Consider the following 26,730-nt stretch of genomic DNA (forward strand, 5'->3'; position numbering starts at 1 on the left):
AGCAGTGTTCTGGTGAAGACAGAGACGTCAACAATGAAACTCTACAGGGGTAGTATGATATTCATCTGACTTGTGTTTTTTTAGTTTTGAGTAAGGGTGGCTGCTGAAAGTCACTTTAGGCTCAAGGGGCCCAAATACAGAGAACCTGTAAAGAAAGTCAGGAGGGTAAGGGAATCACATAGAGAATCTGGGGTCAGGGAGGCCCCAGGCCTCCTCTTTGGCATCTTCACCAAGTCATCTCCGAGTTGCTCCTATTGTATTACTTGTGTACAATAGTCCCCACTTATCTGTGGTTCTGCATCCTGTCATTTCAGTTAACGGCAGTCTGAACACATTAGGTGGAAAATTCTAGAAATAAACAATTCATAAATTGTAAAGTGTGTGCAGTTCTGAGTAGCATGATGAAATCCTGAGCCATCCAAATCTGACCAGGTGGGCAGAAGTCGTCCCTTTGTCCAGCACATTGACGCTGGATCCACCACCTGCCTGTTCATTAGTAGCCCTCTTGGTTATCTGAGTGACTGGCATGGTAGTGCAGTGCTTGTGTTCAGGCAAGGCTTACTTTACTTAATAATGCTGTATTCGCATAACTTTTATTATAGTATATTATAATTTCATTTTATTACTCATTTTTGTTGTTCATCTCTTACTGTGCCTTATTTATAAGAAAAAAACCCATAATGTATGTAGGGCATGGAACTATCTGTGGCTTCAGTCATCCACTGGGGATCTTGGAACATACTCCCTCAGACGAGGGGAGACTACTGTATATTGCAACTTTCTCACTAAAATCACATTTCACAAGCCACCAGGTTTTAAGTCCAGTACGGGCAGTTAGGTTACAACCAATGTTTCTATGACATCAATGAGTTCATTTGGAATCGGTTAATGAGAATGAATTCAGTGTAACACAGAGTTGCTTTGGTACTTTGGCACAGGGCTCTGGACTAGCAGAAGTAAAATTTCAACCTTTTGCATGAAAGTTCTCCGTCAGTGCACATCTATTTTTAGAGAAACGGGAGGAGTGCCTGCACCTGGGACTCCTCCCCAGCAAAGCACACTTCCAGGCGTGCAGGGCTCTGGGCCCCACAAGTCGCGCTTCCTCCTGTGATCGGAGCTCCTCTGACACCTGCGTTGCTCAGCAAAGGCAAATACTCCTTTTGTTGTTTCTGTGCCCTGGGCCACACCCCCCGAGGCGGCCTCTGTCACGTGTTGAGTTGCCTGTTCAGATTACCTCTGAAGGTCCCAATTATTGTTTTTGTTAATGTTTTGGTGACAAAGATGTGTAAGATTTGAGATGTTAATCCTTAAACTTATTTTTACTCTAGCTTGTTTAAAAAAATTAAAATAGTTAATGTAAAATATATTAGTTTCAGGTGTACAACACAGTTATTCAACAATTAATATATCAAATAAAGCTGTTTTTATTTTTTAATTATATTTCATTTATGCTATTACAGTTGCCCCAGTTTTTCCCCCTTTGCCCCCCACCCCCCTGTTGTCCATGTCCATGGGTCATGCACTTACGTTCTTTGGCTACTTTATTTCCTATGCTGTACTTCATGTCTCCATGACTATTCTGTACTACAGATTTGTACTTCTTAATCCCTTCACCTTTTTTGCCTATCCCTCTGACCCCCCTCCCATCTGTCAACAATCAAAACATTCTCTGTATCTATTATTCTGTTTCTGTTTTGATTGTTTGTTTGTTTTTTAGATTCAATTATCGATAAATATTTATTGCCATTTTTACTGTTCATATTTTTGATCATCTTCTTAAAGAAGACCCTGGAACATTTCATATAATACTTGTTTGGTGGTGAACTCCTTTAGCTTTTTCTTGTCTGGGAAGCTCTTTATCTGCCCTTTGATTCTAAATGATAGCTTTGCTGGATAATCTTGGTTGTATGTCCTTGCTTTTCATCACTTTGACTATTTCCTGCCAGTCCCTTTTAGCCTGCAAAGTTTTTTTTTAAGAAATCAGCTGACAGTCTTATGGAGGATCCATTGTAGGTAACTAACTGCTTTTCTTTTGCTGCTTTTAAGATTCTCTGTCTTTAACCTTTTGCGTTTTAATTACGGTGTGTCTTAGTTTCGGCCTCTTTGGGTGTGTCTTCTTTAGCTCTGTTCTTTTTAGTGAACATTTTTGCAAAATGCATAGTTTTTCGGGAACATGTGTCTTGTGCTATGGTAGAAATCCAATACTTGGTGCTTAGCAGATGCTTAATAAATGCTGGCAAGTTATTTATAATTAACTATATCACAAGAATTTTAAAAAGTGATTCCAAGGAATGATTATGTTGACAATGAACCAAGTTACAAGAACTTAGCAAGATACTTGACTTCTATAGAATATAAAATCTTTATGTCATTTTAATTTGCATGATATATTTATCACTACTGTTTTAGAAAAACAGAAGCTAACTCTTCATTTTCAAAGACTGATGAACAATCATCCATTATTTCTTGAAGTTGAATAACAGGAAATTGTACTTGTTTTTCAAACCATTTGGCAACTGTAAGAAGCTGCTGGTCACAAAATGCACGTCCAATAAACTGTAGTCCTATTGGCAACCCTTGGTTTGAGAGGGCCATAGGGACACTCACTGCTGGCAATCCTGAGCAAAGGAAAGAAGCCCATTAGTTGATTAATTCTCCATCCTAAGAAGCTGAGACCCCTTCCACTTTCCAGTGCTAGTAGGTCCATGACAGAATAAGGTTTAAAAAACAACAAAAATTATATGACATACATACTTTTGCACGTTCCTTTGTGAAGTGTGTGTTGAAAATCACTGTTATGAGGAACATCTTCATTCCTTTTTATAGGTGCATACTATTTCATTATGCAGGTTTACCGTAATTCATCCAACCATTCTTCTATGGTTGAGCATTTAGGCTATTTTCAGCACTTAGCCACTTCACACTATGCCCTAGTGAATCTCACCTTGTTTTTTTGGTATTCTTGAAAGTTTCTCAAAGAGGATTGCTTCATCAAAAGATGAATAAATATGTAATTAGATACTGCCAAATTTCCCTCCAAAATAGTTGTATCATTTTGAACTCCCATCAGCAAAATGAGTTGTTTTTCTTTTTTACAGCCTTGCCAATGTTGAGCTTATAAATTTCTCCAATTTGTTAGATAGAAATAGTAGCTCGTGGCAGTTTTAATTCCTGGTTTTGGGAAGAAAATGTATAAAGTCTTGGGATATATTATTATGCCATAAAATAAAGAAGTTTTCTAAAATTAATGGGGACAGATCTAAAGGACACATACAATCTGAAGGGGCTTCTGTAGACTAAACCAGGGACAATTTGGTCACCAAAAACAATAATGATAGCAACTGCTTATAATACATTGAATTCAAAAAAGGAAAGACTTGTTTAGAGAAGATTTCTAACTAATATGTATAGAAGGAGTGATATAATTAGAAAAAGCAGTATATTGTAATTCTCTAGGTAATAAATAATTCAGGTAAGAAGCATCAACGGATGCTAAATCTGGGTTCAAGTTTATTGGGTAATAAATAGTCACATGGTCTCAAGTATCACCTCACCCAAAGCTTGTAACTGCTAAAAAGAAAAACTGTAACTTTACAAGGAAAACATCTGCAGTTACTTCCAAACCAAGGGCTCAACTTAGTTTCCAAAAGTGGAATAAATTAGTGTTACTGTTTCCTGATAGGAAGGTATATAGTATTTCTGTCGAACACGTCTAACTCAACCCAATCACAAAGAAGCACCCTGACAATCCAGATTATGGGTGGGACATCCTACAGGACAAGTGAACTACACTCTTCAAGAAAGTCGATGTCACTAAAACAAAAAACTTAAAAGGTGTGTGTGTGTGTGTGGGGGGGGGTTTCTTATCAGAAACTAAGCAGACCAGAAGAAAGTAGCACAACAATTTTTAAGTCTAAATAAATGTTAAAACAGAGTCCTGCACATAGTAAAAACAATCTTTAAAAATGAAAAGAAAGCAAAGACAATTAGTTGCCAGCAGACCTACCACGAAGGAATGGCTAAGGGTATTCCTTTGAACAGAAAAGATATGATAAAAACAAAGAATCCCGATACGTCAGGAAGGGAGAAATGCAATGAGCAAAAGTAGAGGTGCGTACAATAGACCTTCTACTTCCTCTTGAGTGGTCTACATTAGGTTTGCTGATTGGAATAAAAATTACAATACAGTCTGATGTAACTCTAAAAAAACACAGAGAACTGGGGGATTTAAAAAGATATTACAAACAAAAATATATGTCAGGGGAAAAACAACTTATAAAAGACATTTTTGGTACAACTGAGAATTTAAATTAATTCAGGAACTTAATTATTTAGATTAAAATTGGGGAGCATTTAAATGTGGACTGTATTTGTCAAATTACTGTATTTATATTAGTTTTCTGAGGTGTGATTGTGGAATTGTCATTACATAGGAGAATGTATTCTTTTAAGATTCAAGATAAAGGTGAAGTGTCACGATGTTGAAACTTTCAAATTATTTAGCTAAGACACAGTGAGTGTGGGTGTGCATATGTGTGTGCACGTGTGTGCATATGCACGTGTATGTGGAGAGAGAAAGAAAGGAATAGAGAAAAAAGCAAATGAAGCAAAATGTTAAAAGGGATGAATCCAGGCAAAGGGCATATGGGCATTTATTACACTACTTTTCAATTTTTTTGTAGGCTTGAAAACTTTTAAAATAAAAGTCAAAAACTATGCTGCTAGGTGGACTGATTCTGAATACATGTGTGTGGTGAATACAAGTATGTGGGGGCCTACGCACATGCATTCCACACACACTTTTCTAAGCACTCCAGAAGACCAGCAATCGCCTTTAGAAAACAATCTAGCTAGAACCTAAGTTGAAGACCACGGTGCCTACCCAAGAATGTAAAGAAAACCAGAATGGTCTTAAAGAATCCTCACCTGCCAAGTTTACGGCCTGTGTAAAAATGTCATCCTGGGCACTTCGGGTTCTGTTGTCCTCTTTGATGAACTCCGTGTACGGCACTGCCTCACTCAGGGTGGTGGGAGTGAGCAAGACATCCACTCCAGAGTTAAAAACATTCACAAAGTCATTAGCAATGAGTCGTCTCACTTTCTGTGCTTTGACGAAGTAGTTCTCATAGTTTCTGTGGGGAAAAAAAACAAGTGCTATTTTAAGGACTTTTTATTATTTACTTGAATGATTCGCATACATGAGGCCTGTTAAAGAATCACTGGGTTCTCAGCTTTCATGAGCAGGCAGCATGTAGATACCTCATGACACATAAAAATGACTTTTCTTTAACTGTGATGTTATTCAAAATTTATAGATCTGGAATTTAATCAATCAGAACTACTTGATGCAATTCTGAATATACAATTAGAAAATATTAACACTTCCAGGGACACCATAAAACTGGAACATTCATGTTCAGGTGAGGAATGCCAAGCATTATAAGTAAATGATTTTGCAAAGATTACAGAGATTGGCAGTGGCTACAGGAAGGACTCCAGCTGGGTCCCTGGAGGCTCATTCCAATCCTCTTTCTATTACAATGTCTTATTTCATCTATACTATAACTGTAACGAGTTATTATAAGGATTCTGAGGTTTTGCAAAATTCTAACATGCCATCAGAATTAGACACTAGGAAACAGGCTCTGGAACCAGCAAACAGCAAGTGCTGGTGAGGAGGTAGAGAGAAGGGAAACCTTTTGTACTGCTGGTGGGATGCACATTGGTGCAGCCACTATGGAAAGCAGTGTGGAGATAACTCAAAAAATTAAAAATGAAACTGCCTTTTGACCCAGCTGTCCCACTTCTGGGACTATATCTGAAGGGACCCAAAACACTAATTTTGAAAGAACATAACCACCCCTATGTTCACTGCAGAGCTATTTACAATCACCAAGGTATGAAAGCAGCCTAAGTATCCATCAATAGATGAGTGGATAAAACAACCATGGGATATTTACACAATGGAATACTACTCCACCATAAAAGAGAAGAACATTTTATCCTCTGTGACAGCATGGATGAGCCTGAAGCACATTGTGCTAAGTGAAACAAGCCAGTCAGAGAAAAAAAGAACTAAATGATTTCACTCATATGTGGAATCTAATGAACAAGATGAACTAACAAGAAAATTGGGAAAGACTCATACATAGAGAGCAGGATAACAGCTAGTGGATGGGGGGAGGTCAGTGGGTGGAGGGACTGAGCAAAAAGGAAAAAGGACTCATGGTCATGGACAACAGTGTGGTGATTGCTGGGGGGAGAGGGGTATAAGGGGACTAAATGGTAATGGAAGAAAAAGACAATAAAGATTTAAAAAGAAAAAGATAAAAACAGAAAGGGGAAAGTATGCTGTTTTTGCAATCCTGTGCTTTATGGACAGCCACGGCCCAGGATGGAAATGCGCAATTCAAGAAAAGATACTTTACTGAAAAGATTAATGAATTAGTCAGATGTAGGTGTTGCTGTAAGTCAATCAAGCAAAGAGAAAAAGAAAATGCTCTTTAAATCCTCCTGAAGCTACTAATGAAGGCTAGCAAAAGTACTAGCTATTCTAACTTCAATTTCCTTATCTGTAAAAATGAGTATCACAACTCCAGTCTTACTGCAGACCAAATATAATAAATTAAAAATGTGGAATCTTTTTTACCCTAAAGAATGCTATAGAAACAAGAGATGTCCTTACTATCATTTGACGACAGATTCTAAATATAGAGATGAATGCAGGCATCACCTGTAATTTAAACAATAATAACAGTAGATGGCTCAAATAATATATTAACAGCATTCCTCAAACCTGAATTTTATAAAAGAACAAATACTTCTGTTTCTCTTTCTTTAAAAAAAAATATTTCATATTTTATTTATTTATTTATTTATAGAGATGGGGGGGGAGGGAGAAAGAGAGGGAGAGAAACATCAATGTGTGGTTGCCTCTCATGCACCCCTTTACTGGGGACCTGGCCTGCAACCCAGGCATGTGCCCTGAGTGGGAATCAAACTGGCAACCCTCTGCTTTGCAGGCCGGGACTCAATCCACTGAGCCACACCAGCCAGGGCCAAATACTTCTGTTTTCTATTAAATTTCTTCCTTCTTTAAATAATGATTCAAAAGCAGTACCTGTGCTTCCATCAATGACACAGTAATAGGAATGGGACTTACCCTGCCATATTAAACACCTAGAAAACAAGACAAAATGAAACCACTACTTTCAGGCCTTAGACAACAGGCTTTTTCAGGAGAAGGAGCTCTGAGAGAAGGGAAGCAAATAAGTGAAGCCCTTTGACTGCCACAGACCAACGCCTGGAGCATTTTTCAGGCCTCAGCCTTGAGAGGAGGAAACTAAACAGTTTAGGGGGGAGAGGAGGGGTCCTCAGTTAAAGAGAACTAGATCAGAAGTTCGGGGAGGCCCATGGCCACAACTTCCCAGTGCAGAGTATTGGACAGGAGAAAGCACGCAGACCTCGAGGGTTTGCTTGAGTGTGGTGAGAACATTTGAGATCTACTCCCTCAGCATCTTTCAAGTATACAATACAGTATTGTTAACTGTAGTAACTTTGCTGTACGTTAGATCCCAGAACTTACGCGTCTTATCACTGAAAATTTCTACCTTTGACCAATATCTCCCCATTTTCCCCAGCCTTGGCAACCATGGTTTGCCATTCAGAACTCTTTTGTGGAGCAAACAGGTATGTGTGTGTGTGTGTGTGTGTGTATAGAGATCTCTCTCTCTCTCTCATATATATATATATAAAATAGAAGAGAAAACTAAGCTGATTTACTAAATTTTTCAGTGTAAGCTCCTACTTAACAGCAGTAAGCCAATGTGGCAATAACAGAGGACACTTAATGAGGCCAAAATCCTTCAAGGCTTCCTACTTAGTCTGTATTAGTCATTTAACTAGAACATCAATTATTTTTTGTGTGTTTCTGAATAACCAGGAACCAAAAGTACCATAAATAAACCTTAAATTATGATTTCTAATTCAAGTCATAGGATTTTGCCTCTTTAGCAAATATCTCAACTCACAGGACCTGGTACTACTTTACCATTGAGTTTTTAAGAAAGGGGAAAATTCCTAAACGGATTATCTTACTCTTTTAATAAGAAAAAGTTTCCTGAGAGAATTCTCCCTCTCACCACATCGTTAAAGCCCTCTCGCCTGGTTGCAGCATACATGGCTTCAGTTGACACATTAATGTCACATCTGTGACCTGAAAATAAAAAAGAGGTGTTACTTGAAAAGGAAATTTGGCTGAAAAGCAGACTTATATTCACATTTCTGACCAATGCTAAAATTGTGGGAGACTGCCTTTAATTCTTTATTTTCTTTGTGACAGACTTACCAGTTAGGAATCAAGGAGAGGGAAGAAAGTAACCAAGAGGGAAACATCATTTGTTCATTCCCTTATTTGTTTGTTCATTTGTTCATTCATTGAAATGTTTACTGAGCCTTTACTATGTGCTAAGTACTATATTAGACACAGAATACAAAGATAAGCTACTGTCTCTTGAAGGTATCCCTTGAAGATGTTTGGTCCAGAAAGGTGAACCAAACAGAGGTATCAGTGATGAGTAGTGTAAGTATAATGCTAAAATAACAAAAGATTCACTGATTTACTTCTTTAAATCATTAATATTACCTTGGATAATAATTTTTCCCACTAATAAGGGAATCTTTCAAATGTTGAGACAACTACCTTAAAAATCCAAAACACAGCCATCTTACCATATTCTAGCCCGTCAAATCTTGCCATGTTCGATGCCACTTCTGATGTACACAACACATGGTAGCAGACAATTGAATACCTGGTGTGGGGCAGGGACACTTCGATTACTTTGGCCCCCTCAGACTCAAAGAGTTTAGCAGCTTTGGACCAGAGAGATTGTACTTCACTTGATAATTCTGGTACAAGATATTCCTTAGTGGAAAAAGTTAAAAAGCAGGAATTAGAATATCTGTATAGATAACTTATAAAAATCTGTACTCCAGGATGTTTGGCAATACATCAGCAAATGTGATCGAGCTGCCAGAAGTGGCCAGGAAGACTGCACTAACTCAGAGTGTTCACGGCATGACAAGCACCGTACAGGGTACAGGCCGGACATAACAATATTCCAGACCTGGTTCGGGAATGATACGGGGTCTGGCACGAATAATGCCCCCCTTTTATTACAACATCATAGGCATGTAATTCTGTAACATAACAATACCACATTCAAGCATACCATATGACATTTTAGGTGAAATGTTCATACTAAAACTATAAAGTATTACACCCATATCATTACCCTACCAACCACACTCAAGCAGGCCTTACTTCTGCCAGACCCTGTATTGGTTAAATATTCATTATATACCAGGTACTCTGCTAGATGCTTTTTCAAATGTTTTCTAATTTAATGTTTTTAACGATCCTATGATGTAGGCATTATCTCTCATTTTGTTAATGAAAAGAATTCAGAGTAGAGAAATTAAGTAACTTTACTAATATGACATAGCAGGGAAGCAGAGGATCTAGGATTCCAAAGTAGGTCTGTGGTCTGTCTCTACAACCGGTGCTCTCACTAAATCCTTACAAGAAGAGAGAGCTAGCACCTGAATAGAAGATTTTAGAGAAAGTAGTATTTCTCTAAAGCAATGGTCTCAACTGAGGGCAGTTATATGCTCTTCCTTGTAACCAGGGGACACTAACGGCATGTGCAGACACTTCAGGTCGTGGGGGTGCTACCTCTAGGGGTAGGGGCAGTGATGCTGCTGAGCATCTGACAATGTACAGGACAGTCTCCCAGAATAAAAAAAGTACTCAAAAAATTATTGCCAAGCTTAAAATTAAAAAAAAGTAAAGGTCAGTAATTTAATATATTTACTTTCATGTATGAATTACTCAATTGCTACTGTAATAAAGGTAGTAGTAATACTAATCATAGAGAGATCAATAAATGTCATAACATTTATTGATGCTTTACTATGAAAAAAATATACCTCAGGGCTATGCCCTTTATAGCAAGGATTAATGAACTATGGCCCATTAGTCAGATGTGACTTGCCAGCTATTTTTGAAAATAAAGTTTTACTAGAACGCAGCTACACTCTTTCATTTACACATGGTCTATGGGCTGCTTTCACAATCCTGTGGCAGAGTTAAATAGTTATGACAAAGATTGCATGGCCCACAAAGCCTAAAATATTTAGTAATTGAACCTTTACAGAAAACCCTTAGAGACCCTTGCTTAGCATGACTATCTATTTTCATTGAGTTGTAACTGACATACCACATAATGTTATTATATTAGTTTCAGGTGTACAACATGATTCAATACTTGTATGTATTAAGAAATGATGACCACAATAAGTCTAGTTAACATCTGTCACACTAGTTTTTTTTCCTTGTGATGAGAACTTTTAAGACCTACTCTCTTAGCTACTTTCAAATATGCGATACAGTATTATTATTAACTAGATGCAGTACAGTATTATTAACTAGCATGTAATGTACAGCATGTAGCATGCTACATGCTGTACATTACATGCTACATACCCATGATGATTATCTAATTCAAACTCAGCACTCTCTGAAATCAATACTGTTATTATCCCCACTTTATAGATTGGAAATTGAGCTTAGAGAGATTAAGCCACTCGCTCAAGTCATATAGCTAATGAAAGTGGCAGAGCAGGGATTCAAACCCAACCAGTCTGTTTCCCAAAACTATGCTCTGTATTTGCCTTGAGGGGAAAGTTACCTTCGGAATTCCTATGCAGAGTTTGCTCACATCCGTCAAGCTGGGCAGCATCAGTGGTTTAACAGGATCTTGTACAGTGGTGGAGTCTCTGCAGTCGTGCCCAGCCAGTACACCTGGAAAGAAAAACACTTGAGTGACAGACATATTGTTTTACAGTGAAACTGTGATATCTTAAAACTGCATGGAACCGTATAAATACCCAGCACAACGGCTGCATCATCCACGCATCTGGTTAAGATTCCAGGCACATCCATTGAGTTTACCAGGGGAATGAGACCATGACGAGAGACTAGGCCGTAGCTTGGTTTCAAACCAACAACCCCACAGTGGGCAGCTGGGTTTCTGGTCGATCCTCCTGTATCTGATCCTAAAGCCCTGAAATTTAAATGGAATTTTCTTTAAAAGAATGACATCATCTCTACATTTGGAATCTACCTTTTTAAATGAGTATCTTTAAAATGTATTTTCCCCTGATTATACAACAGCAAAACATACTCATCTCAGAGAATTCTTAAAATATTGAAAAGGGTAAGAGGTAACAAAATATTCCACCATCCTGAGGCAAACACTGTTAACACTTGGCATTTAACATCCAGTCTTTTTTAAAATGCATTTCTCTTTCATAGTTCAGGTTGTTGTATAATCATATGTTTCAATCCCTTTTTTGCTTATCATGAGCCTTTTATTATGTCATTAAAATTATGGAAAATTTAAAGTATGTATTATATTCTATCAAATATTTTAAAGTATACTCTTATCAACATACATACAAATCTCATATTTTCCTTAAATGGCAATTTTACATTATGCTTTTACCAAATAAGCAAGCCTTTTCCAGAAATTCAGATACGGCCCTTCTGCTATCCTATTTAGAATCACGGATAGAAATGTATTTTAATTTACTTAAACATCATGTTGTTGCCAACTAGGATAATATTGCATAATCAATTACTTTGTAATAAATACCTTTAAACATAAATCTTTGTCCATATGTCTACTTACTTATTCTTTAGGTCAGCTTCCAAGCAGCAGAGTTAATGGGCCAAAGAGTCTGCCTGTTATTATAAGTTCTTAATATACACTGTCAAATTACTCATCGAAAAGATTATGTCAATTTATATTTCCAACTAAAGTCAATCAGATTGTTTAATGTTTCATTATGTTTCACTGAATATAGCAGTTCTTAAATATGGTTAAAGTAATAACTAAAAAGCTTTGTTGGTGTGTATTTTAAAATAATTTTCACATTAATTTGTATTTGCATTACCCACTACGAAGTATCTGTTCACTGTTTTGCCCAGTTACCCATTGAGTATATGTTTTTCTTCAAAAAAACAAAAACAAACAAACAAAACTACCACCAAAACTAACCTTGAGGTCATGATGCTAAGTGAAATAAGTCAACCACAAAAACTGCCTACTGCCTAATTTCACTTACATTTGATACCTGGAGCAGTGAAATTTATAGAGACAGAACGTAGAAGAGTGATTACCAGGGGCTTTTGGTGGGGCCGGTGCGGGGCAGGCAAATGGGAAGCTGTTGTTTAATAAGCACAGAGTTTCAGTTTGAGCAATGGAGAAGTTTTGGAGATCGGCCGCCAACAGTGTGAATGTATTTAATACTATGGAACTATATACTTAGATATGGTTAAGATGGCCTTGGCCAGTGTAACTCGGTTGGATGTTATCCTGCAAAGCAAAAGGTGGCCGGCTTGAATCCCAGTCAGGGCATATGCCCAAGTTGCAGTACCATCCCCTGGTCTGGGTTTTTACAAGAGGCAACCAATAGATAGTTCTCTCTCACATCCATATTTTTCTCGCTTTCCTTCTCCCTCCTTTCCCCTCTCTGTCAAATCAATCAACAAATAAAAGTCTTTATTTAAAAAGATATTTAGTTAAAAAAATAGTCAAGATGGCCCTGGCTGGTGTGGCTCAGTTGTTTGGAGCACTGCCCGGGACATGAAAAGGCTGGAGGTTCGATTCCTGGTCATGGTGGGCACGGGAAGCAACCAACTGACGCTTCTCTCTCTCCCTTCCTCTCTCTAAAATCAATAAACACACATTTTTAAAAATGGTTAAGAAGGTAAATTTTGTTATGTATATTTTACAATTAAAAATTAAAAACAAAAAATCTGTTTTGTATACTCACATCTTTAAACTTATTTTTCCCCACCCTGTATACACATATGTAATTATTACTTTTAATAAAAATACTAAATGTACTATTTTGCGACTTGTTTTCCACTTAACTGTGTATCTGGGACATCTTTCCACACCACTACTGCTCTAGCTCATTCTTTTTAGTGGTGCAGAGTATTCCAAGAATCTTCCCATTTTTAAAACTATTACAGAAGGACTGAATCAAAATCTGGGGGCAGGGAACAAAGCAGAACACTTGACGGTTTGGGACCCATTCAGTCTGGAGATGCTCTGGGTCTGCGCTGCTCCTGACTGCACCCAGAGGGAAACTTTGGACTGAAGAAGCCTTCTACTGGTCACATGGCCCTTGTGCTGTACAGAAAATGCAAATTAGATTGCCTTTCTTTCCAAGTCCATCTGAGCCACAAAATCAGACTTGCTTTCACAGTTTCTAAAAGGATACATTTTCTTATTAGGACTCACTGATGGCTATGTACAAGTAAAATTTCCATTTCCATAGGAATTATGTGTCAAAATGCCATCTTCTCAAAGCCCATGCAGCGAGATGAGCACTACGTGGGGCGATGCGGACAGGAAAGAGCACCTCATCTGGCAGTCCTAACTTACCAGAACTCTCATTAATATTAATGCAGCGCTACAAAACCTCACAGAGATGAAATGGTCTTACTTGTTAACACGATTTCAGGGAAACAAAAAAAAATCTGTTGAGTCTAAATCTCCATAGCTTTAAAAAATATACATAATTTATTGCTTGCAGTGCCACAGGGGCTTACTTTCAGTAGATAATTAAGGAGAGATAAATGTAACAACAGCAGGATTTATTTATTCTTCTGCAGGTGCGTAAGGAACGCTTTACAAATGGGACTGAAGACATAAAGCATGATTGAGGCTTTCGAAATATGAAGTACGAGTTTACAAATCACCTCTCCACAAACTTGAAAAACCTTTAATTACTGATACACATTTTTAGTCACTGATTGTAAAAACACTATTTTAAATATTCTATTGATACATATTAGGAGCACTTTTTTCTTTTTGACTAAAGTCAGAGTTAGCTGAAGGATAAACCACAGCAAACAATTTAACTCAGTAGCATTCAGCTAAAGCCACGGTACTATTAGTCTCTAAATATTTGTACAATCAGCAAGCAGACACCCAAATAAATTATTTTAAAAATTACATTCACTGAAGTCCACTTTTGCTGACTGGTTTATTCTGCAGACCCGGAAATCTTGTTTTTAAGAGAACCAGGTATTATATAGGAAGACTTCAAATGTTATCTTAAGGCTGAAACTATAAAATGAACATTATAGTTGAGTGTATTCAAAAGATAAAATTTTGATATACCAATGAACACAAATGATTCACTAAAAAGAAACAAAAATACCAAGGTATGAACTTCTCTATTGTTGGACTTTGCCTATAGTTTATGACCATTTGTATGAGGTTGGGTTTCAAAGCACAGACGGATGGAACATCTTACGCAAAGCACGTGAATGCTGATACAGCTGCCGCGCTCCCTCCTGAGCTTCCTCCTGTTATAAGCCAATTTGAATCCTCAGTCTCACCACGGGGCTTCTGCTTTCTCTTTTCTCTGTACTGTTTTGAATAACTCCACGGGTTTTTAACTGGTCCGAATATACCATCTGTGCTCCCAGACCTGAGATGAAGAAGTGAAACGACAGACCTAATGAAGCTTTCGTTTTATGTGAAAATTTCATCTCTTGATTATTTGCTTCTGACACTGTATAATCCACTGTAAATTGAACTGGAATAGGTAGGAAGCCTGCTCAGATGTAGCTTTAATTAGATGGGTGAGGAGGTAGAAGGTGGAAAGTAAGCACATTTATGATAGAAAGTAGAGAAAACTAGCCTGCTAAGAAACGAGGGTTTTTGTCTAAACTGATCAGCTAATTCAGCTTAAGATGATTTTCTTTGTAAATTAAGGACTTCTAGTTGAAGAGTGCCACAAACATTTGAACAGTTAATAGTACAAAGTCTTTTGAAGGAATCCCTCTTTTAATCAGAAGTTTTAAGAAAAGCATGGTAAGTGGAACACTAATAACATTAAAATTTTGAAATAATTTCACTCTTACAGAAAAATTACAAAAATAAAAACAGCATACAAAGCAGTTTGCACCCTCTACCCAGATTTGCCTATTGTTAACATCTTACCTCATCTGTTTTATCATTTCTGTGCTCACACAGTTTTATTTTTCTCCTGAACCATTTATGGGTAAATTATATTGCCATGGCCCTTTACTCCTAAATACTCCAGTTTGTGTTCAGTATGCATTTCCTAAGGTGAAGTGTAATCTCTTATACAGTCCAAGTATAGGTATCAATCTCAGTGAATTTAACATAAACAGAAAACGTTTACCTAATTTAGTGTGCACCATCCAATCTTGTCAGCTGATCAAATAATGTCCTTTATAGCACTTAATGCCCTCTCAGGTCTTGAGTCAGGTACTGCATTTAGTTATCATTATCTCTTAAGCCTTTTTTTCCCCACTTTTGAAATCACTCACCAGCCAATGAACATTGAGTTATTTCCGGTTTTTGGCAATTTGAATAAAACCACAGTAAGTATTGTACTGAAAGGCCCTAGCCAGTGCTGTTGTATAAACATGCATCTTCATCTCTCGAGTAAATACCCAGGACTGAGACTGCTGGGTCACATGGTAAGCGTATGTTTAACTTTAGAAGACACTGCCGAACCATTTTCCGAAGTGGCTATTCCATTCTGAAATCCCTACCAGCACTGCGTAAGAAACCCGATCGCTCTGCATCCTTCTCAGCACTTGACATTGTCATCTTTTAAGCCATTCTAACAGGCGCATCTCATTGTGCTTTGCGTTTCCCTAATGACTAATGCCAAGCATTGTTTATGTATTTATTTGCCAACTGTATATTTTCTTTAATGAAATGTCTGCTTACATCTTTCACCCATTAAAAAAAAAACAAACTGAACTGTTTCCTGGCCGGGTGGCTCAGTTATTTGGAGTTTCATCCCGTGCACTAAGGGTTGTGGGTTCCATCCCCGGTTGGGGCACATATCGAAGGCAACCAGTCAATGGTTCTCTCTCACAGTGATGTTTCTATCTGTCTCTCTCTCTCTCTCTAAAGTCAATAAATATATTCTTGGGTAAGAATTAAAAAAAAAACCTGAGCTGTCTTCTTATTAGTAAGTTGGGAAAGTTTATGTATATACTGGGTACCAGTGCTTTCTAAGATACATGTGTTGCAAATATTCTCTCTGTCTGTAGTTTATTTCACTTTTAAACAGTGTATTTCAAAACATAAAAGTTACTGATTTTAACAAAATACAATCTATCAATTTTTCATTTTACAAACTGTACTTAATATGTCCTAAGAAATCTTTACCTAACTTAAGGTCACAAAGATTTTCTCCTATGTTTTCTTCTGTAAATTTTAGGTTTTATGTTTTTTAGCCTCTTTTAATATGGAACATTTTCACAGCCTTTCTTTGTTTCTTGATACTGACATTTAATAGAAAGGTTCTCCTTTCAGATTTGTCTTTTGTTTTCTTGTTATCACTTTAGGTTATACAGCCTCAGCTGGAAAATCACACAGATGCTGGTGTGTTCCTCTCTGGGATCCCATCTGGAGGTACACGATGTTCTTTCCACCCTCACTGATGACACTCATTTTGACCAGCTGTTCAAGGCAATGTCGTAATAACCTGTGTTTGAGTTTACATCCATGGATTAATCCATTTAACATGTATTTACTAAGTGCCAAGACAATGAAAAGACAAGCCAGAGATCTGGAGAAAATATTTGCAAGTCACCTATATGGTAATGAACTTGAACCTAGGATATATAAAAGAACTCATAACTCAATAAGACAAACAACACAATTAAAAAATGGATGGATGACAAAAGATTTGAATAGGTTCTTCAGACATACAAGTGGCAAAATACATGATGTTTAACACTATTAGTTATCAGGGAAATGCAAACTAAAACCAAAACAAGATATGACCATATATTTATTAGATGGCAGAACATAATCTCACGGAGGGACTGAGAAACTGGCATTAGAGTCTTCAAAAAATCACCTCACTACTTTTCTACATAATGAAATTAAAGACACAGATAAAAGAAGCAAGAGAAGAGAATTTCAATTTTACTTACCCCATAGCAAACTCATCTAAGTTTGTTTTTCCCATTAGCAGAGCTCCCTGATCTAACAACTTCTGAACTACTGTGGCATTATAAGGTGGAATATAACCTAAGGAAAAATTCAGTTATTTTTATTATAGGAAATAAAACAGTGAGCATGTAAATCATATTCAAGAAACAAGATTTTACTCCTCAATTAAGTAACTTGTATTAACATGTGCTAATTATTCCTAATTTGACTGGTAGGTTGTACTTTCTTCCAAAAGTTAATTTTTTGTACTGCTACCTGCTGTGTTTTCCAAAGACAGGCTATATATTCACTATTTTATAATCTAAAAACATTAGTTTTAACAGTTAATATTGCAAAATACTGTATTACAGTCCGAGAGGTGCCCAGTTAATTTGAAACTAATCACAAATCCTGTTTTTGCTCATTGTACTTGACTTTTTCTTCTCAGATGAAGCTTTAACACAGTAATTTCTATCCATTTCTAGTAACACATTTTATTGATTTATACTTAATAAATTTTCTCTATCTAGTGTATATTCCGAAACCATGAAAATCAGTGCCCTATCTGAGGGACCTGAGGCACACACCTCAGATCACTCCTGTTAGTCTGCAGTATTCTGAATAATCCTTTGCCATCTTATTTTCCTCCTGGGATCCAAACATCTCGATAAACATGACTCCTTTTTGACTTACTAAACTGTTAAGAATAAAACCAAGCAACACAATACTCAACTCAGATAAGTATAATGACCCAAGAGGTAGAGGAATCAGAAAAAGGAAGGCAGGACAGTGGACACTAACAAACCCTCACTCCGTCCTCTAGAGACCGGTGATGACAGCCACTGCATCCTTAGTCCCCTGTCATCAATGGGTGGCAGTTAGAGGGACTTAGTGTGTTGGTGGCAATCTGCTGAGTCTAAAACTCCCCAAATAAGACCTGCCCACGAAGCTGGCTTACCTCTAGGGGATAATTTTGGGTTCTGAAAGAGCAAACAGTAAAAAGGTAATGTTCTACTGTAAGCATCTCCTTTGCAGATATAATTAGTCTGAGAATATCTTGGTACTTTAGTATCTTATCTTTAATTGAAACTGAAAGAATTCTTTTTGTAAGACTATTAATGCTGCGAGCAGTTAAAACTTACCTTTCAGCATGTTTGATGCACAGCTGGTCTCAATGCCACACGTACTGAAGTTGTCTTTTACCGCAAAAGGAATCCCGTCTAACTCCCCCAGTGAATGACCTATGTTAAAAAGGTCAAAAGAACAGAATGATGTATTTAGTTCAAGATATAACAACACATTAATACTAGTTGTTATAGTAACTATTAGTTCTTGGTAAGATACTTCTTCAGAAATAAAATCCATGTTAAAAATTATTGCAGTTGGACACCATAAAGCTTCATATGTCAAATTGCTTCATTTTCATTAAACCTCATGGCAAGTTCTTTAAATAAGGAAATTTTTTATGTGAAAAGATTCACTTGCCAAATGGAGACTGCTACATCCAATTAATCTTTCTCTAAGGATATAACAATTAAGTATAATTCAAAGTAATTTACCTTTCTTATACCTTTCCTCTGATTCTTCAGCTTGCTTTAAGGCCACCTCTTCTGATACAGTAATGTATGCATTTAGAAACTTGGTCTTCTTGATAAGGGTGAGACATTTTTGACAGAGTTCAGTTGGAGTAATTTGGCCTTGTTTCAGTGCCGCCGAAACCTGTGATATATGCCATTCAAAAAACCCTTTGCTGAGTCAGCACCAGTTTCAAATATTACACTGAGCTGGGCAAACAGAGTGGTTAAGAAGGAAATTTTGAAGTAAGGCTTGGATTCAAAACCAAGAGAACCTATCAACTCTACACTTAGTGCAGTGAACCAGGGTAACAACTCCATGAGCTTGAAGATGGGATGGAGGATACACATTCATAGGCTAAGCTAAGCAACTCTGTTTCTGAGTTGAGCAATGGTTTAGGTAAACCATCCTGGCCAGGAGACGGACAGGTCCGGCCGGGTGCAGGCAGAGTGAGTGCACAGAGAGCGGCTAGCTGCCACACAGGCAGGGTAGGGTAGGAAGGACAAATGAACTAGACAGGGCGACACAGGACTCTATGGCTCTGAATAAATGATCTTTATTAAACAGATCTTTATGTCTACTGTAGAATTCAAGCAAAAGCCATTACACATTGAGAGAAATGCTTAGAAAATATGGATTCAAAGGCAAATGAACTTTCCTGAAATCCTATCTTTGCTGTATTAAGAAGACTGGTAAAGAAAGCATTAAAATAAACTATACTCAAGTGACCGGAACCTGCATAATGATAGTAAGTGAAGCCTGAGGTAAAGTGATAATTATTTAATATTTCCTATAGTAGTAGTAGCTATGCACATTTATCAGTTAAGATAAAGGAATAACAAAGAGTCAAAGACAATACCAAATCTTCGGACGTGATATGAAAAAATAATAGGATAAGATGGGAGCTCAGACATAATGGGGATGGGAAACAATCTTTATTGAGTATTTATCAAGAGCCAGGCACTGTTGCTGGCTTTACATACATTATTACTTCACTTAACAATTAAAACACCACAGAAGTTAGGTATTATTAACTTCATTTTAGAGATGAAAAAGTGGAAAATCAGAGGGGTTAAGGGGTTTGTCCAAAGTCACACAAATAGTAAAGGGCAGAGGTAATTTCTTAACATAAGCTCCTTCACCATTTCTGTCTGCACTAGTGGAAGCTTAATTTGTCCTTTAAGTTGACTCTATTTTTCACATGTCCTAAATACATCAAGCAACAGGAGCTTGCATTTAGAGGAAAATCTGCAAATGATCTGCTCTCAGCTGTTGAATAAATCATCAAAGCAGTAGTGTACTTAGGGCTGGCTGAGGGTTTTAAATTAGGCTGTGGGAATAGGCCACGGAGAGGACCTAATGCTGATGGACAAGAGGAGGAAAGGACTGCCATGCAGAGGTCGAGGGAGTGACACAGGGATGGAAAGCAGCAGGGCCTGACTTAAAGGAGGTAAGCTAGTGACAAGAAGAGATATTTCTGCTCATTGGTTTGTAGGAAATGTGAACTCTAAGAAAACAGCTGGAGAGAAATGAAAAGATAGCAGTGCATTTCAGTTCTGTAGAGATGGAGTGAGAAGGGAGAAAGTGGTAGGCTGGGTACAAGAGTCAGAAGTAGCAAACACTCAAAGCTAGAGACTGAGAGCTATATAGGCAGGCCTATCCCATGGCAAAGTTGTAAAAATTAGGGAAACCATGTCTGCCACTTCCTCTCCTTCTCTGCCCCAACTCCCCTAATGCCCACTATCCCTAAGCCACTTTCTGACTAGTCAGCTAGTATGGGAACAAGAGGTGAGGAGTGACAGCTGAAGGAAGTGAGATTGCCTAGAAGCACTCATTTGACATGGTGCTAATCTTTGTTAGGGCCATTTTTAGGAAATCCGGATTTGAGAAAATCAGTAAGGGAACTGGAGAAGAGAAATGAAAACAAAGATGCTAATGAGGTAGAATGGACTGAGCATAAGGAATATGAGATATAAATAGTACAGCTCTCCTAAGACAGAACTAAAGATGTCATATCTGAATAGAGGATGAAATCAAATATTGGGTTGGCCAAAAATCCATGATATTTTTTCCATAAAATAAAAGAGACATTTTTCATTTTCACCAATAACTACTGATTTGGATATTTTGAGTATGCCGGCTATCTCCTGCTATTGGCTTCCAGTTGGTAGATGCCAAGTGTGCTGCTAAACATCTTCCAATACATAACACAGCCCCACAACAAAGAATTATGTGGCCAAAATGTCAGTAGTACCAAGAAACTTCACAAACCACTTTTGACACATTCAATTAGTCACAGCACCTTCTCCATCACTGCACAAATCTTTTTTTGAGTTTCAGTTGCATTTTTAACTTAATTGAAACAATAATGCATACATGCATGTTTTCTTCCATCTTCAATAATAAAATGGCTATACAAAAATTTACCAATTTTGATAAGTTTTTAAAAAAATGCATGCTGATATGAGAGCTGTCACAATACAATTTAACAAAATTGTTTGGAATGAAGTTGAAGACAACTAAGCAATAGTAGAGCTATTGTACAGAAAAAAAATGTAATGGACGTTTTGGCCAACTCAATATAAAACTTTCTGTTAAACAAATTCTCCCTGGTATTTCTTTCCTCTAAATGAAACTAGGCTTTTCCTTGAGGCCACTGCTTCTCCTGCAGCTTCCTCAAGGGTTGGCTGTTTCAGCTCCTACCTACTATACACCAGAGTCCGGGGGAGCCACGAATGTGTGGGCAGCCATCCCTCTCACGCCCTGACTCCTTTCTCTTCCTTCTACTTTCAACACCCCAGCTCACCTGAAGCACAGCCTTTGGAGGTGATTATAGTCCCCTCACTAGTATACTATACTAAGTCTCCCTACTACTCCTTTTCATTCACTGAAGATTTCAGCAGCTAGCTCACTGTAATCTTTACTATAGCCGCTGTTGCTATTTTTGACTAATCAAACTCAAGTCATGTGCATTGACACCTGGCCTTCCAGTTCCTGACCTCACTTCACATGAACTTTTCCTTCACCTCACCCTTGACCAACTCACTTGGTCACAGCAGACTACATCATTACCAGTATCTTCTTACCTCTGAATCTCAATTCTGGTTATACTACATTTCCTGTCCCTTAAACTCATTTACTCTACTGCCCCCATAGTTAGCAAGAAAATGGAAACCTCAGTTCTAAAATGGCAAGGAAACAGATTCTGCCAACAACCAGGGAGGACCCTGAGACTTAAGATGAAACCACAGACCTGGCTGACACTTTGGTTTCGGTCTTGTGAGACTCTAAGCAGACACTGTCTACTTCCTTCCTGGACTCCTGACCCACAAAACTGAGATGTTAAGATTGTATGTGCGTGTGTGTAAGATTGTGTGAATTTTAGCTGTAAAGTTTATAGTACTGGGGGTGTCCAGACTGTGGCTCATGGGCTCCGTGCATCTCAGGATAGCTATGCGACCCAACACAAAACTGTAAATTTACTTAAAACATTATGAGATTGTATTTGTGACTACATGTCGCAATGTATTTAATGTGTGGCCCAAGACAACTCTTCTTCCAGTGTGGCCCAGAGATGCCAAAAGGTTGGACACCCCTGGATACAAATTATGCAGCAATAAAAAGCAGTAACATACTTTCTTGGAAAAATTAAGAAATCTTTCTCAGGAAACCACTCTTCTTAGAAAACAAGGAAAAAGAAAATTATACAACCTAGTAATTTTGTCCCTGTAACAAAATTAGTGTAATAGCAGTTAGTCCTAAGTATTATCCTAGATGCTTTATATTTCATTTACCCTTTACATTTACACTAAGGGGCTGATATTTCTATTTGAGAGATAAAGTAATAAAGTTCCAGCTTAAAATCACATAGCTAGAAAATGGCAGAGTTGGGATTCAAGCAAAGCTTGATCTTGTTTCCAGAGCCCCTGCTTTGGACCACTTACACTCTACAATTCTCTACACAGGGGTGACAGCATTTACTCCTCTGTAACAAAGTAGAGAACGTTTTATTAACTTTACAAAGAGCACGCTGGAGAACTGTCTTTAAAAAAAGATTTTGCAGGCAGGTACTGTTACAATACAACTGGAGTGTTTTATTGTCCTTCCCCCCACTTAAAACAATTGTTGCATAATTATCTGTCTAGCACAATTCCATAGCAAGACAGAGATACTTGATCTCAAACATTTGTAAAAATAAGAAATAAAAATAAATAAAAAACAAAAAAGGGTTTTGCTGTGACCAGTGTAGCTCAGTTGGTTGGGTGCCATCTCACAACCCGAAAGGTCACCAGTTCAATTCCTGGTTGGGCTACATGCCTGGATTGCAGGTTTGGCCCTGGGCGGGCACATAAGAGAGGCAACTGACTGATGTTTCTCTTTCACATCAATATTTCCCTCTCTCTCTAAAAATAAGTAAATAACATCTTTAAAAAGATGTCTTGATAAATGCTCAAAGTATAGAAGAGCCCTTGAAAGCTGAGTGTGCTGTTGACTATTACTGTCTTTACCAGACTCATTTAACATTCATGCTCATGTCTCCATTGTCCCAGAAAGCAGCATACCAAGGTCATCAGCAACCTGCACCTTCCTAAATCCAGTGGTTACTGCTCAGTCCAGCAGTACTGTACATAAGAGATTACTCTCTTCTTGAAGCACTTCTTCACTTGTATTTCAGGACACCAAGCCTTCCTGGTTTTCCTCCTGCCTTACTGCACATTCCCTCAAGTGTCTTTTGCTGGTCCTGCTCCCTAATGCTGACCCCTCAATGCTGGAAAGTTTTAGACCTTCTACTCAACTCCCCAGGTGATCTCCTCTAGTCATACATATTCAATTATCTTTTATATACTGGCCAATTTATAGCTTCATACCTAGCCTCTTTCTTGAGCTCTATACTCCTATATCCACCTGCTTAACTGACATCTTCACTTGGATTATCTAGAAAGCATCTCAAAATTAACATGTCCGGAAGAGAAATTTTGATAACCTTCTAATCTCAAATATGCTCCTGTTAGAGTCTTTCCAGTCCTGATAAATGTTACCATTTTCCCAACTGCCCAGGCCCCAAACCCAAGCATCCTCCTTAATTCTTCTCCCTTAAACTCTGTATCCCAATCTGTCGGTAAGCCCTAACTTAAGAATACCCACCTCACATTACTTCTACTCCCACCACCACATTCATGCTGCACTCACCTGCCAAAGCAAGAGCCTTCTAATTGGTCTGCATTCTTCCTCACTTGCTTTCCTATAGGCCATAATCCTTAACAGTAGCCTGAGGAGCTTTTTACATTTTTAACCAGATCATGTCCACAAACTCATAGCTTTTCAGAGTGAAACCCACACTTCCTACTGTGGCCTAAAAATTTCTCCATGGTCTGGCTCCTGTAATCTCTCTAACCCTCTCCTCATTCACTTCTTCCTGGGTATGTTGGATTTCTTGCTACTCCTTTGAACATGTCAATCCTGCTCTTGCTTCAAGGTATTTGCACTCATTGTTTTCTCTGCCTGAAACACTGTTCTCCCAGATCTTCCCAAGGATCATTCTCCATATCCTCCTTCGAGGCTTTATTAAATGTCACCCACTCAGTCAGAGAAACCTTCCCTGACCACTCCCCCCAACTTCTAGCTAAAACATCCAGCTCCCTCAATTAGTTCTCATCCTATAGCCTGCTTAATCTCTCTTCATAGCACTTAATACTACATGAAATTGTACTATTTACTTTAAAAAGTTTATTTAATGCCTGAAATCCCACGCTAGTGAGGGTACCACAAGGGTAGGAGCTTCTGTCTGTCTTCAACACTAATCCTCAGTGTCTGGAATACAGAGGTGCTCAATAAATATTCACTAAGTGAATGAATAACTGAGTTATTTAAAATCTGGAATCAATTTTCTGACAGGACAATAATGAAATGCTAGACTAGATCCCTATCCTCCCACCCCAAGAAGTGCGCTGGATTAGTAATATTGGCCTGGTATCTGGTTCCTAGAAACGGAGTGGTCATGTCTCCAAAAGGGAGGTAGAAGTAAGACTCCTCCCTTTCTTCAATGTAACTGTGTGAAATTCACAAATAGGAGTTTTACCTCCTGTTTGGCACTGTAACTCTTTTTAGTTCTTCCTCCCAGGGCTTCCTCCACTTAGGTTTCCCAAATTGTCTCAAAAATTCAATTTCTAGCCCTTCCCCTTAATTTCCCCTCCAGCAGATTTTCCCTTTCTTCAATTGATTATCTCAACTACAGTGTGATGAAAGAGAGAAATTTGAATGAACTATTATAATTTACAACAATGGATGAATAAATCTTTCAGCCTTTCAGGCATCTTTACATATTTAAAATAGAATGTGTACCAAATTATTCTCTAATAGGTAAAATTTGGGGCAATGAGACAATGATATGGAGAAAATACAGTGTGGACATAAGATATATTTTGGGTTCGGAAAATAACCACCAAATAATGTTTTGCACATATCAACAAATAAATAATTGTTAAAGGAGTGATTAAGTGAAAGCAATCATGCCAAGGCAACCTCCTGACTACCTATGGGTCAGTTCCTCTGAAAGCTGTTTCTCATGACGGCTCACTGAATAACACAAGGAAGGGGTGGCACAAAAAAGGCAGAGCTGAAGGGAAAAAGAAGAGAAAAAGAAAATACCATGTTTTTTCAACTGTATTTCATTTTAAGACAAATCTTCAGTTTTTTTAAAGAAGAACAAATAGGATTTCTTACTAACAGTAAAGGCAGATGCAATTAAAATGGTAAAAGGACAATTATTTGGGGGAAGAGCTGTTTATTATTTAAAGCTTGTAGACTCAAAAAGTTCTCATAATTAACAGCTTTCTAAAAGACTGCCAGATGGGGGAAAAGACTCTCCAGGAGAACAGAGAAAACAGGGCAGGCCCTCAATCTCCACTTAATATTAAGAATCACCTGGAGCCTTGGTTAAACCATATATGCTGGGTTTTCCCACACATATCTGCCTCAGTGGGACACAGCTTAGTTTTAACAAGGGCTAGAGGTGATTTTGAGAGCAGTGGGCCTGCAGACAAGTTATAAAGGCTCAGAAGCACAGAGACGTGAGTTAAAAACCCTGACAGCCACGCTAAAGCGAGAGAACAGATTCCAGGCATAATTTCAAGTCAGAGTTAACAGAGGTTAGTGATTTATTGGATATTATAGCTAAAGAATAATCTAAGAGCAACTAGGATAAAAGTTGCCCCACTAGCAAGAGACCATGAAGAATTCAGAAATCAGGTTTTGTTTTAAGATGAAGGTTAGGGGATAAGAGGTGGTCCTGTTAAAATGATGAAATCAATTTTGGTTAAATTGAGGTTGAAGTGTTTATAGGACATTTGGAAGAGATGTCCAGAAGAAATGCACAAACATAGCCTACAATTACAAAATGACGTCCAGGAAAGTGAGACGAGTGTAAAACAATCATTGGTATCTTAATGATAGTTGAAGCCTAGAAAATGAATATATCAAGGTGAGAGGCGGAGCCAAAATCATTAATTTGGTTTTTGCAAGGGACAGAGATGCTGGACTCCTTACAACTGCATTAAATGAGTGTCAAGATAGAAGAGAGACGGAAGGGAATCAGCAAAATCCCTCTTACACGGCAGAAACCCTCTAAGAGAATCAGGGCCTGAACCAGCCTGAGCAAACCTAATTAAGAAGCCGGTGTACACTTCCACCCCACAGCTCCGCGGTACAGAAGTCTCCCTGCTGAGGTTGTAATTCCAGAACCGGTATGAACAACACAACCTAAAACCCCAAACAGTTCTAGCCCTAGGGAAGGAGGTGACCAAGCTGACCGAGTTAGGTCGTCAGGCCAGGGGACTCCCTGTCGACGGACTCCGCGAATCTTTCCGACCTCCCTGGGCCCTCCGCAGCTAATACCACTCACTTCTCGGAGGGTCCGGCCCAGCATGGTCCTGGTGCCCAGCCTGCCACTACAGGGGCCAAGTGACAAAAAGGAAAGAGAAAGGTCAAGCTGCCTCCGGTATTACATGGGCGCAGCCATCTTTGCTCATCACAGAACCTTTCAGCACGGAGTACTTCCATTGGTCGGATTGCAGCCCAAGGAAATGATCTTTGT

General features: G+C 38.2%; 1 protein-coding gene across 1 annotated transcript; it reads right to left on the minus strand.

The window, feature by feature from the left end:
• Positions 1-1,935: 1,935 nt before the first annotated feature.
• QRSL1 (glutaminyl-tRNA amidotransferase subunit QRSL1) lies at positions 1,936-26,681 on the minus strand. Its single transcript, XM_037158991.2, has 11 exons — positions 26,539-26,681; positions 18,623-18,782; positions 18,206-18,304; positions 17,066-17,162; positions 14,392-14,568; positions 10,948-11,123; positions 10,749-10,861; positions 8,731-8,923; positions 8,098-8,215; positions 4,927-5,132; positions 1,936-2,618 (listed from the first exon to the last, which is right to left on the minus strand). The coding sequence occupies exons 1-11, from the start codon at positions 26,560-26,562 to the stop codon at positions 2,398-2,400; spliced, it is 1,584 nt and encodes a 527-aa protein (XP_037014886.2). The 5' UTR covers positions 26,563-26,681; the 3' UTR covers positions 1,936-2,397.
• Between the last annotated feature and the right edge of the window lie 49 nt (positions 26,682-26,730).

Source organism: Artibeus jamaicensis, unplaced genomic scaffold (assembly GCF_021234435.1).
Source record: "Artibeus jamaicensis isolate MK-2021 breed Jamaican fruit bat unplaced genomic scaffold, CSHL_Jam_final contig_387, whole genome shotgun sequence".
NCBI classification, from domain to species: domain Eukaryota; kingdom Metazoa; phylum Chordata; class Mammalia; order Chiroptera; family Phyllostomidae; genus Artibeus; species Artibeus jamaicensis.